This window comes from Oryza sativa, chromosome 12 (assembly GCF_034140825.1).
Source record: "Oryza sativa Japonica Group chromosome 12, ASM3414082v1".
Taxonomy (NCBI): Eukaryota; Viridiplantae; Streptophyta; class Magnoliopsida; order Poales; family Poaceae; genus Oryza; species Oryza sativa.
Window position 1 is genome coordinate 24813800 of NC_089046.1, and position 15638 is coordinate 24829437.

The 15638-nt window shown below is 38.7% G+C and overlaps 1 protein-coding gene across 1 annotated transcript; it reads right to left on the reverse strand.

Annotated features, from left to right (window-relative positions):
• Positions 1-5872: 5872 nt before the first annotated feature.
• Positions 5873-12183, reverse strand: LOC107276283 (serine carboxypeptidase-like 3). The gene is made up of 9 exons (XM_066306107.1): positions 11574-12183; positions 10793-10895; positions 10619-10656; positions 8606-8707; positions 8374-8457; positions 7238-7359; positions 6566-6679; positions 6382-6427; positions 5873-6086 (listed from the first exon to the last, which is right to left on the reverse strand). The coding sequence occupies exons 1-9, from the start codon at positions 12138-12140 to the stop codon at positions 6003-6005; spliced, it is 1260 nt and encodes a 419-aa protein (XP_066162204.1). The 5' UTR covers positions 12141-12183; the 3' UTR covers positions 5873-6002.
• Between the last annotated feature and the right edge of the window lie 3455 nt (positions 12184-15638).

Consider the following 15638-nt stretch of genomic DNA (forward strand, 5'->3'; position numbering starts at 1 on the left):
AGAACTTTTTATGCTTGCTTTATAAAAATCGATTGCGATGTAATTAATGAGGGTAAGGGTAATTTGCCACACTTACTTATTTGGTGTGATTTTGCTAGAAGCCTAGAATGACAAATAGTAAACCATGAAAAGAAGGAAATATAAAAATACTTTTACTATGTGAAAATGTCACTATTAGATTTGCTATTAAAGATACTTTCATATTACTTACTCCATCCGTCCCAAAATATAAGTATTTTTAGCATAGTGACAAGTCAAACATTTTTAACTTTGACTATTAATAGCAAATAAATAAAAAAGATCAATCAGGTAAAATTGACATTAGTAGATTTATCGTTAGATAAACTATCACAATATGCAACTCTTTTTATTTAAAACATCTTACTTTTATAGATATTAATGATCAAATTAGCATCTCAGAGAACGTGTTAGACTTTAAAAATGCTTATATTTTGATACGGAGGAAGTATATTCTCAATAATATTTATAAATATACAGTTTGAAAAAAATATCGATAAAACATGTGTATTGGAGACTATTATGCATGCACTGATAAGAGCAAGTCTAAAACTATTAGTTTATCTTAAAACCAACGTCAAAATTAAAACACAAGTAAGGTAGCAGCTTAAAACGCCAATAGTATGCATCTGAACAGTGACCTCAGTGACATTTTTCAGATGTGCCCCTGCCCCCTATATTTGAGACAAGAAACCGTGTACCTCGACAGATTAGAACCCCACCCTCATGGGCTCAGGACTCCTATAGGCCAGCTTAGTTTCGATGATCTATTGGCTTCACCACTGCATCCACTCACAAACCATTACATTTGCCGTGCAAAATTAGCAAGAAAATTAAGCATGCATGTGCAGTAGTACCCTGGACTCTGTTCTTGTGGTTGTACATTCATACATATATTATCAGTACTGGCTTTAGCTATAGGGTGTACCTCCAACAAATAATAGTACATGAAATCAATCAATCAATTAATTCATGCATGCATATTTAGATCGATCAACAGTGTTCATGTACTAGCTAGCTAGAGTACTTCCTATACAACTGATCATATGCTGCTATGTCAAGCTTTAGATCGATCGATCTCTATTGTTACTAATTAATTACTTCCTCATTACAAAAAAGTTACACCTATTATTTTTGTCGCTAAGATCAAAGAGAAATTAACTCAGGTTGCATGTAACGAAAATTAAGGAATGTATATGCACACATGCAACTAATACTCCCTCCGTCCAGAAAGGAGGACGTTCTAGGTTAGTTAGGAAAAATTAGTGTTATGTGAAAATGACCATTTTGCCCTCAATTTATAGGATTGGGGCTAATCATTTGAATGCTTAGTAAGTATTAAGATGACTCATCGGATTCTGATCAAACATTTAATTTACCTCTATTTAAATCTTATATGTATAGAGACTACAAATAGAAACAACTTATTTAGAAAAACTTAAATATGAAATAAGTCTAACTAATCATGTGGATGGATGGAATATAATTATTAAAGAATATCAATCGATCGATCTCTCTTGTTATTAGCTAGTTAATTATATATAATAATTGTAGGAGCTAGCTGATCGATCATCAGAGGGAGCTAATAGCATTGAAAAATATCTAAGCTACTGTGTGCAGTACATGTATCCAGTATCGTACCTAAGATATCTATTTCGGTACGTACTGTTGGTAATTTTAATATCATGCATGATTCGCAGAAGTGTAAGTACATACGTACAGCTTAGCTTAGCTGTTCCAGTTATTATTATTATTATTATTATTATTATTATTATTATTATTATTATTATTATTATTATTATTATTATTATTATTATTATTATTATACGGAATACGCGCACACATACAACACGGTTACAACACGGTCACACCACGGTTGTTGTGTCTCCTCTTAAAGAGACGGAGACTAGCGACACATCTCTAGTCTCACTAAATTCCTAAATTCCTAGAAAGCTCACTCATATGTGCACAAAATTTTGGCACATGTTCTAACTTTTCTATTTATTTGGCTCCCTTTTTTTATAATGGAATTTATCCCGATCTTTGCTCAAAATATTATGGCCAAATAATATAGAGCTAGATTGCAGGATGAATGTTTGCGACTTACATAACTACGGCTTGATTGGAAAAATAAAACTAAATAGTATGCTCCCTCAATGACAGATATTTCCATCTAAGGTTGGCAGGAGTATGCTTCCAAGTTATAGTTATATGTAGTGCTTGTCTTTCTCAAATCAGAAAAGCAGAATATCTCCAAAATCATAGGTTGATCTTTGTCAATCGAATGTCGCTCCGTTTGGTATTACAATATGTTGTATGGCAAATCTTGTTTGGTGCAATGCAAACGGTAATACTATAATTAATATATAGAGAGAATGATACGTCTTGATAACATATTTTGCCTAACTACAATTTCTGCAAAACAGATTGCAACAATCATGCATGACTTTATTTTACATCAACTTAAAAAAAAAGGCACAACACACTATAATTAACAAGGTATGGTAACCACATATTGCCAGAGATAATTAATTAGCTTTTGGTAAAATTCATATAAAACTTTTTTAAAAACAACAATAACTACATCCCGTTATGCTTTTCTTTATATATAAAAAAAACATGTTATGCATCCTCAAATTGTTGGCTAGCTAGCTTTTCCTCCATCATGGATGATGAAACGACACTTTGGATGCATGTTACATGGTACACATGCTTGGAGTGGAAGCAAGCCAAGTTAAAGAAAGAAAAAAAAAGGGAGATCTCATCTCTATATGATCATCAATCTAGTACTACGACCTGTATGCAAATAAAAATAGTACTAGCAGCACATCTCTCCAACAAGATCATGTCCCTGAAAAATGCAGAAAAGGATGATATCGAGCATATGATATGCATCGCATGGTGACATGACATATAGCTTTGGACAACTTTGGTCGATCGATATCGACATAGATGAGCTTTTTACATGATCACTTTTTTCATCGATCATGCATCAGGTTGCATCATCTCATCTTAAAAAAAAAAAAGGAGATTTGGAGGGAGATTGACATCCCTCCAAATACTATTTTAAGAAGAGATATGAGCGTGTTGGGGATTGAAAACGAGATGTCGGGATTAAAGCCACTACACTTGACGTGCATCTCGCATCATCTCATCTCGATGTGATCAGTCGTACTAAGTACTTGCATAGTTGCATGCAAGCTCTCACTGTAAGCAAACAAATCTAGTGATTGTGTACTGATGTACTTTTGCAAGGTTAACTTGCAAACTTGCCGGGTTAATTTATGGCAGGGAGTAGTGTGGTCGGTTCTGTTTGCTAGGAGTATATGTGTAGTGCCGTGCGTGCATATATGATGAATGCAGGGGTAATTTATTTGCAGACGCGTGTACTATGCACGACAACATCATCGATAATAATACAGAGGCGTCACTAGGACGTGTAAGGATGTGTTTGAGAGGGGGGATGAGAAGATATACAAAATTAGGTGAAACACGTACTAACGTATGATAATTGATATTAAATATTTTATATTTGAAAAATAGTTTAATATGTTTTTTAAGCAAACTTTTTGTTAAATTTTCTTTAAAAAATACTTCGTTTATCAGTTCGGAAAGCGTGCTCGTCAAAAGAGATAGAGTTTTCCTCTTGTTGTGCTGCTGCCGAATACAGTCTAAGTTATTTTTTTATCATGTAGTTAGTAGAGATAAATCATAAGGACGAGTGTTGCAACATAGTGGGTTATTTGGGAGGTTTCTTAAAATAAATAGCTCAATTTTATCATCCTCTCTCATTTTCTCTGTCAATTATTCGGCCACTCTTTCTCCCTCTTGAAGCATGTGCATATATATATATAGAGAAGCTGTTCTAGCTTGTCTGAGAACTCGTCTCCCTCTGTCCCTATCCTCGACTTCTCGCAACAGCGGATCGGATTGTCTGGTGACCCTAGGTGGCTTGATTGGGATCGTCGGATGGATGCACGATAAAATGTGATATTTTTATGAACTAATAAAATTATTCATCGCAAACACTTGATATAATAAGATTTAATTTATCTAAACTCTAAATCTTTTTTTACTTCACCATAAGTTAAAAAAAAAGAAATATGGCTTGAAATGATCGCTATGAATTACAGTATAAGTCACATTTTTTACATAGTGTACATGTGAACAGTGCCTACATATACATATCTAGCTCATCAGTCAGCACACTCTTCCAAAAACTACAGTAGGATTTGACAGCCTCAGCGTTTGCCTTATAGCTTATACGCCGTCGTCAAGATGTGAATTTTAAAATTTGGTTTTGATGATTTTTTTAATATAGTTCCCTTTTCAGTATTAAATTTTAACTCATGGAAAATATATATGTAAAAATTTCTACTCATAAATTATTTTTTAGTTACCAATAAGTCGTTACTGCTTGTAAACAAAAGATTGACCTCAGATGAGAGGAGGAGCTGGACCAGCAATGACGTTGTCTAGCATCTTTAATGGTGGAAAAAAAAGCTCAAGCTCGTGAGCTCAGCTCGGGCTTGGCGTGAGCTTGGTTGGCTTGGCTCGGCTCGTAAGCCAAACGAGCCAAGCCTAAGTCTCCTTTTTAGCTTAAATGAGCCGAGCCCAAACTGGCTCACGAGCTGCTTGTTTTGGCTTGCGAGCCTATACCGTCGTGTGTTTATATTGATTATTTTACTTTTTATGGAGTTATTATTTGTCAACTTGAAATTTATCATTAAGATTTTGAAGAATTAAATATATAAACTTATTTAAATTTTACATGTTGATGATTTATTCCTGCTTTTTTTTAATAATTACAAAATATATATGAATATGTATATCAACCGGAAGGCTTGCAAGCTGGCTCGAGCCAGGAAACGAGCCGAGCTGAGCTCTAGTTTTAGCTTGTTTCTCTAACTAAGACGAGTCAAACCAAGCCTAATTTATTGCGAGCCACTGCAAGCCGAGCCTCGTTTCCACCCCTAAGCATCGTCACTTGCTGCCATGTGTGCCGTATGCCATGTCCTTTCTCTTTTTCTTTTTTCCATCGCACCATTCGTAAACTGGACCCTCCAATTCCTCGATGTGTGCTCATGGCCCAGGACTCTTTGGAATCCAAGCAGGAAATTAATTAAGCCCAATAGTTACATCACCGAGCAGAAACCCAGCCCAAGTAACTGGGCCGAATCCAGCCCAAACGTCACGCTCTGGGATTCTGGCCCAGATTACAGCCCAGGCTTGTAGCTTACCTGGAGCTCATATTTTCTCTCAAAAAAGGAAAAAAGAAACTAGAGTTCATATGGTTGGAATTCTATGATATGCTACCGCTTGCCAAATTATTGCTCGGTCGAATTTTAATAATTATTTTATTTCCTTTTATACAAAGATGTTATAGTATATGTTCTCGCAAAAAAAAATATATGTTAGAGTACATGATTAATTAGGGCCGAAAATGATCTAATTGTTATAATAAAATATAGTTAATTAGTTTTTATCTTATACTTAGGCCGTGTTTAGTTCCACAGCCAATTTTTTTAAGTGTACGGACACACATTTTAAGTATTAAACATAGACTAATAACAAAACAAACTACAGATTCTGCCTGTAAACTGCGAGACAGACATACTGCGCCCATGTATGACAATAATCAACTTAAAAACAGACAAACAATGTTTCTTAAAACATTTTCATTTCCATTATCGAAAGAAACCACTAATGGCCCTACATCGAACCAACTGAGGAGATCGTTTTCAAAAAAAAAAAAGGAAATGACATTATTGGTTATGTTTAAGCATTCAACAATTGATGCGCAAGATTCATTAATTGGTTCGGACTAAATTTTTTACTATAAGGAGGGAAACTATGCAGTGGAAACTAAAAATTTATTACTGTAGGATAAGAAAATTGATGTTTGATGTTTGTCCACGTCATAATAAATAAAACTTTTACAATATCATTATATGTGTGGAACTTTTGATAGTAGTCATTACTCATCAAAGCGGTTCATTAGAAATCCAACGCTTGAACATGGCGAGACTTCTCTCTGGTTCAAACTCTGGTACTGTGTGGCTACCACCCTGCGATTAAATTGAATAACATATGATGATATTTGAAATATCTATAATGCATTATATACAATTTATTGATCGATTTGGAAATACAAATTTTGGAGCGGCTTTCAAATTAAATTAGTAAGACAAGATATCTCCAAACCCCCTGGAGCACCACAAGTGCTATATGCGACATGACCATTAATTTGGAATACATTTTGAGATGCCATCGATCAGATGTTGCAAACCTTAAGGAATAGCAGTATATATGAACCAAATCAAAAGGTAATTAAATAGATATATTAGATGGATTGTTACGTACCTTTACAGTAGCGAAAGTCATGTTGTTCATATACGTTATGGTGAACCTGCAATAGTTATATATATTTCCAAATATTAAGTGCAGGATCATACATTAACTGAAGGCACTGGCCAAACTCAATATAATTAAGGCATGAACAAACTATATAGTGCTATATCCATGTAATATAATGAATCTTAATTACCCTGCTGACTGGCCATCGACGTGCCAAGCCCTCCAGTCATCTACAACAGAGAAGTTGAGTGATCTCACCCAGGCTTGTGTGCCCAAAAATGGTATCATTGCATCATGGTCACCACTGTTTACATAAACATTATATGAAAATACGAAAGGTTAATCAATTAGAAAACTGAACATTCAACCACACTATAAATTAACAGTAGAATCACCCTAACCATATGAAAGGTACACAGGTAAACTAGAGCAGGCATATTTATCTGATTTTGGCAAAGAACCACCTTGACGAATTTTTTTTTTGGCACGCGGGGTATAATTTTCTTTTTCTTTTTAGAAGGGGGTCAGGGTAGAGAGGGATGCAGGGGAGTGCCAAAAGGATAAGATAATTAGGCAGAGCTTATTTTTTAAAAAACATATTGAAAGTACAACCAATCTTTTTTTTGAATTTATAGTTCGTTTCAAAAGGATGATTTGCTTTCTAAGATATTATTAATTTGTTTCCATTTTCTGATCAACTATCCTTTGTGTTTGGCACATTAATTTGTACCTTTTTGGCCATATATTGTAACAAAACTTTCATAAATAGTTTTTGATTGATCGGTAATAATTAATGCAACAACACACTTTCATATATATGTATACAAAATTAAAATGTGTATTAAAAAGTACGCAATACTACCTGTATACCAAGGCACGGTAACCTTTTGTTGTAACATTGTGATGAAACTTTATGTTGCTTTTGATGTCCATCGAGTAAGGCAGATCTCCATTGTGGCACCTTAACCACTCATCGACACTTCCCTAATTATTTGTTAGCATAAAGAGATAAAATAAGTAGGTAGAATTAACATTAATGCAAAATGTATCCTGGCGAATAGTAAGTTGTATATGAAATTTTACCATCTTTATCCCAAGAGCTTCTCGTGTGATGTTGTTGTTAGCCCAAAAATATATTAAATAATTGCCATATGTCTGTTGCTGGAAGAAATTAGGAATTAATGGATATTCATATACAACTTTTGGTGGCAGTGGCACATAACTATACTAAATGGAAATGAAGTGATATACAAGTGTTTATGTATGTTCGGAGAACAAGGGCGCATGCAATGTTAGAGCAGTCCCAATACCAGACTGCATCACCTAGTCACTGGTATTAATATTAGGCTTAGCTCACCCAATGCACAATGTTTAAAATGGTCCAAATAATGTAATTTCATCCTCTCATTTTTTTTTCTTCTTCAAATAGCTCTTTCTTTTCAATTGATGCTTAGACTCTATTCTCTGCTCTATTAGTTCATACGAGGCAAAGCTTTTGCCCTCTTTTCAAAAATGCTTAATTATACTCTATATCCACGACCCAACGAGCTTGGCTCTCGTGAAAGACCTACATCATGCCCCTCTCTCTCTCTCTCTCTCTCTCTCATTGACATACCCTTTTCTTTATCCTTATATCCCCATGCATGGCCTTTTAGCCTCAGATTATGATTCATAAATTACAAGGGATGTTTGATAAGTTAACAATAATGCACTCTATATAACAATTATCTAGCCACTTGTAGTGATATGAATGAAGCCAATACATAAGGCTGACTTACAATACATTCTCTTGGAGGAAATGGTGGAATCTTTCGTTTTTCCTGGATCGATCCATCTATATCACTATCGTAAATACAATAGTTGTACAAGATATGTCCGCCAGAACTTTCGCCAAGCAGCTGCAGATCGAGTAAGTAACATCAATTTACTAAGGGCTATATATATTTCAAAATATTTTTGGCATATGCATTATATATAGAAAGAAATATTGGAACATACTTCGTTAAACCTATCCAAAGCTTGACGGCAAATAGCATTCTTGGGGTTGCTATAATCCTCTCCTTGGCAGTGCTCCATTATCGTCTTAATTAAGATCAATCACATGTAGGCACATTGAGACAGCAGTCAGCATAGGTTCAGTTAATTTCTAGTGAGGTCATCTTTGATTAATTAGTGTGAGGCTTATTAGCGAGATTAATTGGAATAGCGTGTTAAAGAATTATTTGATTACCTCGTACAACTGATCTGAAATGATCCCAACTCCATGAGCATACGGCACTCTCGAATCGAAGTCAATGCTTTCACCTGTAACCGGATTACCTACTAGATAGCCCTGCTTGTTATCACAAAATACAAATTGATGACCATATATACAAAAATAAAATTTATCACGAAGGATCACACTATATAACTACATACTACCTTTATGATGAAATCATGTTTGATATGTGTGATGAATAATAGGCAAAATGGGTTATTGTTTAGACTAATGTGGATCAAGATAGTGATCAGAACTTGTTTCCGAAAGATGTTTCTTTTTATTTGATGTGCATGTGAAGCTAGGAAGCGAATTATAAGCAATCATAATGAGTTACAAGGGAACGGGAGACTAGGATGCGGTTTCCGAGATCAGAGTCGGTCAAGAGATGTCATTAGATGGCCATGCTCTAGCTTGTTGTATGAAGATAGAAGACATGGAACGGGTGTGTGTTCTACGCAATTGGCTCCGTGCTATTCTGACATGGTGGAGTTGGATCGGTTAGTGGGTCGGTAGTTTAGTTTGTGATGAGTATGAGCTTATGAGTTCATATGGGTTAATTGGGCCAAGTTCTTTTGGTTATCGGATTGTCTTATAAAACTTATAAGGAGACAAAGAGATATGACGGGAAACAGAAGAGAATAAATTCGTTTTTTTTAAATGTATATGGCCTTGTTGAACTTTAGAAATGGTATTTGACCTATTCATCTTATTAAAAGATACGTATTATTTATTTTGTTGTGACTTACGTTGACATTAAGAGTACTTAAAACATAATGTGTATTTTTTTACTAAATTTTATATTAAGACCATGGTGAAATGATACATCTAAAAGTCCATATAACAAATAACATCTTATGCTTTAAATGAAGGGAGTAGTAATTAAAAAAATGACATGACTTAGGATGCGTCGCAAGCCAGCATACAGTACAGAACAGTGCACACGGAAAACGGAACGGTCCATTAGCACGTAATTAATTAAGTATTAGCTTTTTTTAAGAAAAATAGATCAATATGATTTTTTAAGCAACTTTTATATAGAAACTTTTAGCAAAAAATCGCACCGTTTAGCAATTTGAAAAGCGTGCGCGCGGAAAACGAGAGGGGGAAGTTGGGAGCAGGCTCTCCCGAACACAGCCTTAGTTATATTGCCATTAGCATATATAGAAAAAAAAACCTACATATGATATGCGGGATTTCTATATATTGATGTTTATTAGGAGGTGGTGATGCTTGAATCTTAGGTGGTGTTTGGATCTAGGGACTTAACTTTAGTCTCTGTATTTAGACACTAATTTAGAGTATTAAATATAGACTACTTACAAAACTAATTACATAAATGAAAGCTAATTTGCGAGACAAATTTTTTAAGCCTAATTAATCTATAATTAGAGAATGTTTACTGTAGCATCACATAGGCTAATCATGTATTAATTAGGCTCAATAGATTCGTCTCGCGAATTAGTCCAAGATTATGGATGGGTTTTATTAATAGTCTACGTTTAATATTTATAATTAGTATCCAAATATCCAATGTGATAGCTCATCTAAACAGGGTCTTAGGCTAACTAGTCCTCTAACTTAGGATATAATAGTATAAGTAAGACTCTGGGTCTTTCTCATATTGCCACTAGCAAATTAACTATCGACAACAACGGCACATATATACTCCCTCCATCCTAAAATATTTGACGCCGTTGATTTTTTTAAAAATATTTGACCGTTCGTCTTATTAAAAAAATTTAAGTAATAATTAATTATTTTCCTATCATTTGATTTATTGTTAAATATACTTTTATGTATATATATAGTTTTACACATTTCACAAAAGTTTCTGAATAAGATAAACGATCAAACATGTTTAAAAAAATCAACGGCGTCAAACATTTAGGAAAGGAGGAGGGAGTATATTAGAACATAAGAAGTGGATAATAATGTACCTAAATAAATAGTATTGTGGTGACCATATAGTATTGGTGTACGTACCTTGAGATCAACAATTGGCCTCACCCCAGCTTCGATATCTGAATACGTACACACCACATGATCGTGTCAGAAAAAATGTAAGCGCGCAGATTAATTAAGCTTAATTTGCACACTAAACTAACAAAAATCTCCTAGTTGCACGTAATTAATGGTGCAATTAAGTAAATAATTAACCTTCAGAGATCTTCTGCGCGAGAAATGGGACGATCTTCCCTGCGTAGGAGTCACCTCCAATGTAGAAAGGATTTGCGAGATACTCCGGATGATCACTAATCCACTATATATTAATCACACCAATTAAGCAGGTTAATCATCTCAACTCGATTGACTAAATCAAAATTAATTACTATTCCCACCATTTCATCGTAGTCCAAGTCAATTTAACTTTTTTTTTCAAACTTATTTAGATTTGACTAAATTATAGAAAAAAATTAATAACATATAGAACACCAAATTAGTTTCATTAAATATAACACTGGATAAATATTTTTATAATATATTTGTTTTTATTAAAAATACTACTATTCTCTTTATAAGTTTAGTTAAATTTAAATAAGTTTTTCCTAACAAAATTAAATAAGTTTGAATTGAAAAAAATCAAAGAGACGTCTACCAGAAGACTACTACTACCTCCGATCTAATAAAAATTACATTATATTTATAGAGAATTGAGGACAAATTCGTAGAATTAATAAATGACCACAATAACCTTATTTAATTAAAAGGAATTTTGAGACAACAAGTTAGAGAAGTGATTGGAAGGAATGGAGATTAGAAGGAAATATATTTTGATGTAATCAATTTGCTGGGTTCCACATTAGTAGAAATATAATTTTTGAATAAAGATTTAAATGTAGAAATACAATTTTTATGTGACAGATGTAGTAGTACTAATATATATGATATATATGATATCACATGTTGTGTATAGTATACGTATAGATTAATTAATTACCTTCGCGAGGAAGTGCTTGAGCTGCAGCGAGGCGGAGACGTCGCCGACGAGGTAGCCGTCGGGGTGGCGGGAGAAGCTCCAGCCGGCGCCGACCGGCGAGTCGACGAAGAGGACGCTCGCCGCCTTGGTCCAGCCGTGGGGGTGGTACCTCAGCCGCGGGAGCTCGCCGGCGTCGTAGGGGCGGTGGTGCTCCAAGGCCAGCCTCACCGGGCCGACCTCGAAGAAGACGCCGCTGAGCACGCTGCAGCGGGCGCCGCCGGTGAGCCAGAGGAGGAGCGGGTCGCGGCGCGGGTCGCCGGACTCGGACTCGACGAAGTAGTAGAAGAGCTCCGCGCCGTGCTCCTCCTCGTCGACGGCGACGTAGCCCGTCTCGAGGCGGAACGGGAGCTCGCCGTCGTAGCCCGGGAGCGTGGTGACGACGTGGTGATGGCTCGCCGTGGCGGCGGCGGCGGCGGCGGCGGAGGTGGGGGTGGAGTGATCGAGAGGGCAGGTTGGGAGAGCGGAGAGGATGGAGAGGAGGAGGTGGTGGAGACGGAGGCGCGGGGACATGGCGGTGGATGCCGGCATGTCGCCGGTACTGTGCTCCGGTGGACGGTGGTCACTGTGTGATTAGTCTGATTATCCATGGAAATGGAAGTAAAATATGTAGTGGTCGTCGGCTTAGGTTTTAGGTAATGTAAAAAATAGGACTGCTACTGCCGTCAACATTAAAATCATGTCAATTCTGAACCATTCCATCGTGTTGAGATTTACGCACAATAAACTCCCCCGTCCTCCATATTTTTTTTCTGAGGGGACTACGGATCGGTAGTCCGATCCAAATGTGTAAAAATCGGGCGCGTCACACATGCGTGCAAAATGACTTTAAACTAATTTTCTCTTAAATTACTTATCCAAATCTTGATTTGATTGCACCATTAAATTTGTTGCAATTAAATCTTCAAAACAAGACCACACATTGATATATTCCGGCGAAATTTTTTTTAGCTTATTATTGAATTTTTTAAATGTTGCACGATGTTCCACCAAATATATCGAAAATGTTTCAATCATTTAAATCAAGCGTTGTTTCACCTTATATAAAAACAATGTTTCAGCAAATAGCGAAAGAATATTTCAATTCCCTACAGCATTAGATCTATACATAGTGAAACATTGTGAGTACACTAGGTGAAACATTTTTGGTGGAATAAAAAATGAAACGAATTCTCTAATAGAGGGTTTCCAAAATATGTGGGTGATTTGTTGCAAAAGAATGTTTCGTTCATTGCAACATTAGATCTATACATAGTGAAACATTGTGAGTACACTAGGTAAAACATTTTTTTGCAACAAAAAATAAAACGAATTCCCTTAATAGAGGGTTTCTAAAATATGTGGATGATTTGTTGCAACATCGTGCGTGGTGGGGACACGTGGCAGTGTGGCAGGGAAAACGTGGTGGGGCCCCTAGGGGCGTGCGCACGCGCGTCAGGGCGGCGGCCAATTTTTGCTGCGCCCTCCCGAGTGCTCGATAACGAGCATTCTCGTTTTTTTTTTCTTCCCTCGTTTATGCCACCAGGCCACCACCATTGCCCCAGTGGTGTCACGGCAAGCCCCACCAGACCTCCCCCGCCCCTCCTCCTTCTCAAGCTAGCGGCGCCGAGATGTCCAGGCACACCGTCTTTGATCCATATTTCCGACGGCTCCCCATCGCCACCCCCACCTCCTCGCTCCGCCTCCTCCCACAACCATCCCTCTAATTTAAAGAACTACCTCCCCTCACCTCATCCCACCCACCTCCCTTCCCTTGCCCGTCCCTACCCTGAACCCTAAAACCTAACTTGCCGAACCATTGTCAATAGCCAAAGTTTGACTGGGGTCATTGGATGTAGAGTAGGAGACCTAGCATGAAGCAAACCCTACAATGTCATAATTGCAAAAAAAAAAAAGGTTAATTGGATCCATGCCATTATTATTTTCACGGTTTTGAAAAATACCACTACTATTTAACTATTTGAAATCATGCCATTACAATTTAATAGGTATTTGAGATGCGCCACTATATACCCTTTCATTGCACTTAGAAAATATTTTTGACAAAATTGTCCATATCTTCCTCCTGCACCCCGAAGAGCATCTCCAACAGAATCTCAATTTGGCTCTTCAAGTTAAAATTTGGCCAACGTAGAGAAAAAACAAGCTCCAATAGACTCTCTATCTGGATGGTCAAATTGCTCCACCGCTGGCCGAATGTAGCCAGCCTCCTCCACTGGCCAAAGGTGGGTCCCACCACCACTCCTAACCCCATCCTTCCTCTCTCTGCCGTCCACCCACTAGCGCATCGGCCGGGGGCGAACTGGAGGGCACGCCGACCATAAGCGCGCTGCCGACGTCTGGGCCACCACCCGTCGCGGTGTCGTCATCTAGGCCACCGTCCGCCACGACTGTCATCTTCGTCGCTGCCGCACCACGGTCATGGACGAGCCGTTGCCGCCGCGCGGACGTCGAGCGAGAGCGCGTCCTCGACGTCCTCATCGACCTCTGACGAGGAAGGATAGGGAGCACCTTCGGGCGGTGGCGGCGGCGACAGCGAGGGCTGAGGAGGCGGAGGGGGTGGCGAGGAAGGACAGAGAGCACCTCCGGGCGGCGGTGCTTGGAGGAGGTGGTGGTGGTGGTGGCGGCGGCGAGGGCCGAGGCGGAGGCGGAGACGGACGAGGGCATAGGGGAGGGGCCGGGGACAGGAAGAGGTGGCGAGCGGAGTGGCCCGATGAGCGGAGCATCGCAGCGGCGGTGGGGGCACAAGCCTTGGCACCATGGGCGGCGGCCACGCTGCCCCTCCTCCGCCGCCACGGGGGACTACCTCACCGCCGTGCTCTCACCCATGCTCGTGTAGATTCTCGGGAAAAGGGGAGAAAATGAGGAAGAAAGAGATGAGGCTGACATACGGGTCCCACTGCCATACACTCAAAATAGAGAGGATGAATGGAGAGACTATTGGAGTAAATAACAAATTTGACATGTTAATTAAATCGAGAATTAACCAAATAGATATTTGGAGAGTCAGATTTAGAGAGACTGTTGGAGATGCTCTCCTCTCCCATTCATCTTTTCCCATCGATGGAGCTAGACCCGGATGACGCAGGAACATTTCTTCGTCCCGATCTCCTCCGTCGGGCATCAACTTGGCGTAGGAGACGTTAGCCCCAAGCGGCAATCAAGGCGAGGAGGACGCTCACCGTGGGCTCGGCCGACAGAGATGGTTTCCCGGGTATTGGTAGTGAGGCCGGACCAAAACCATCAGCGGAGGTGGTAGCCACGCCACCAAATGAGGAAGCCTTCCTCCCACAACTGACGAGGCTGGAAACCATCTCCCACCACACCACCTTCGCACCTCCTCTTGGCCCGTTTGGTTGGGGAGAGTTTTTAGGAGGGATTGGAAGTTTAGAGGGATGAGGCTATTAAATATTTTGTTTGGTTAGGAGACATGGAAATTTTGGTGGGATGGGGATGGGGAATTAAGGAATGAACTCCCTCCTTTTCAATACCTGGGTAGGGGGTCCTTTACTTCGCCTAAACAAATCTCAGCCATCCGTTTTCATTAATAACCTAATCTCTAACTAAACTCCCTATCAATTTCCACCACCTCTACTAAACAAGGTACTGGGATGAAAAATCAAATTCTCATCTTAATCTCACCATCAATTCCCTCGTGTAAACACCCAATCCCATTCCCTCAAGTTGCCAAACAAGCCGTCTATTCTTTCAATCAATCTCTTCACAGTTCCGCTGCACGCCAACTGTTTGTGAAAATGCTCACCAAAGCAAGGATCCCTCAATTCCCAGGTGTTGTTGCACAATGCCCGTCAACTCCTCCAGCGCTGCTGCTGCATGCTCCCCGTGGCCGAGCTTGACGATGCAGGCACCAGCTCTGCTTTTGTGCCTGGGCCTTTGTGAGCCTCTGTCTCCGCGTACCTTTTCGTGCCACCGGGCCTCTCAACCGGAGAAGCATCAGGAACAAGATCAGGCCTGTTTAGGGGAGCTTAATATTCTGAAAAGCATTAGTAGCCAGCTTCTAAGAATTTA

What these genes read in the sequence shown, in the direction of transcription:
- LOC107276283 (XM_066306107.1), bottom strand. Translation starts at nt 12,140, where the DNA reads ATGCCGGCATCCACCGCCATGTCCCCGCGCCTCCGTCTCCACCACCTC. An exon ending in GGCCAATTGTTGATCTCAAG is followed by an intron (nt 8,708 to 10,618) that starts GTACGTACACCA and finishes GATAACAAGCAG; the next exon opens with GGCTATCTAGTAGGTAATCC. An exon ending in CTTTGGATAGGTTTAACGAA is followed by an intron (nt 7,360 to 8,373) that starts GTATGTTCCAAT and finishes ACAAATAATTAG; the next exon opens with GGAAGTGTCGATGAGTGGTT.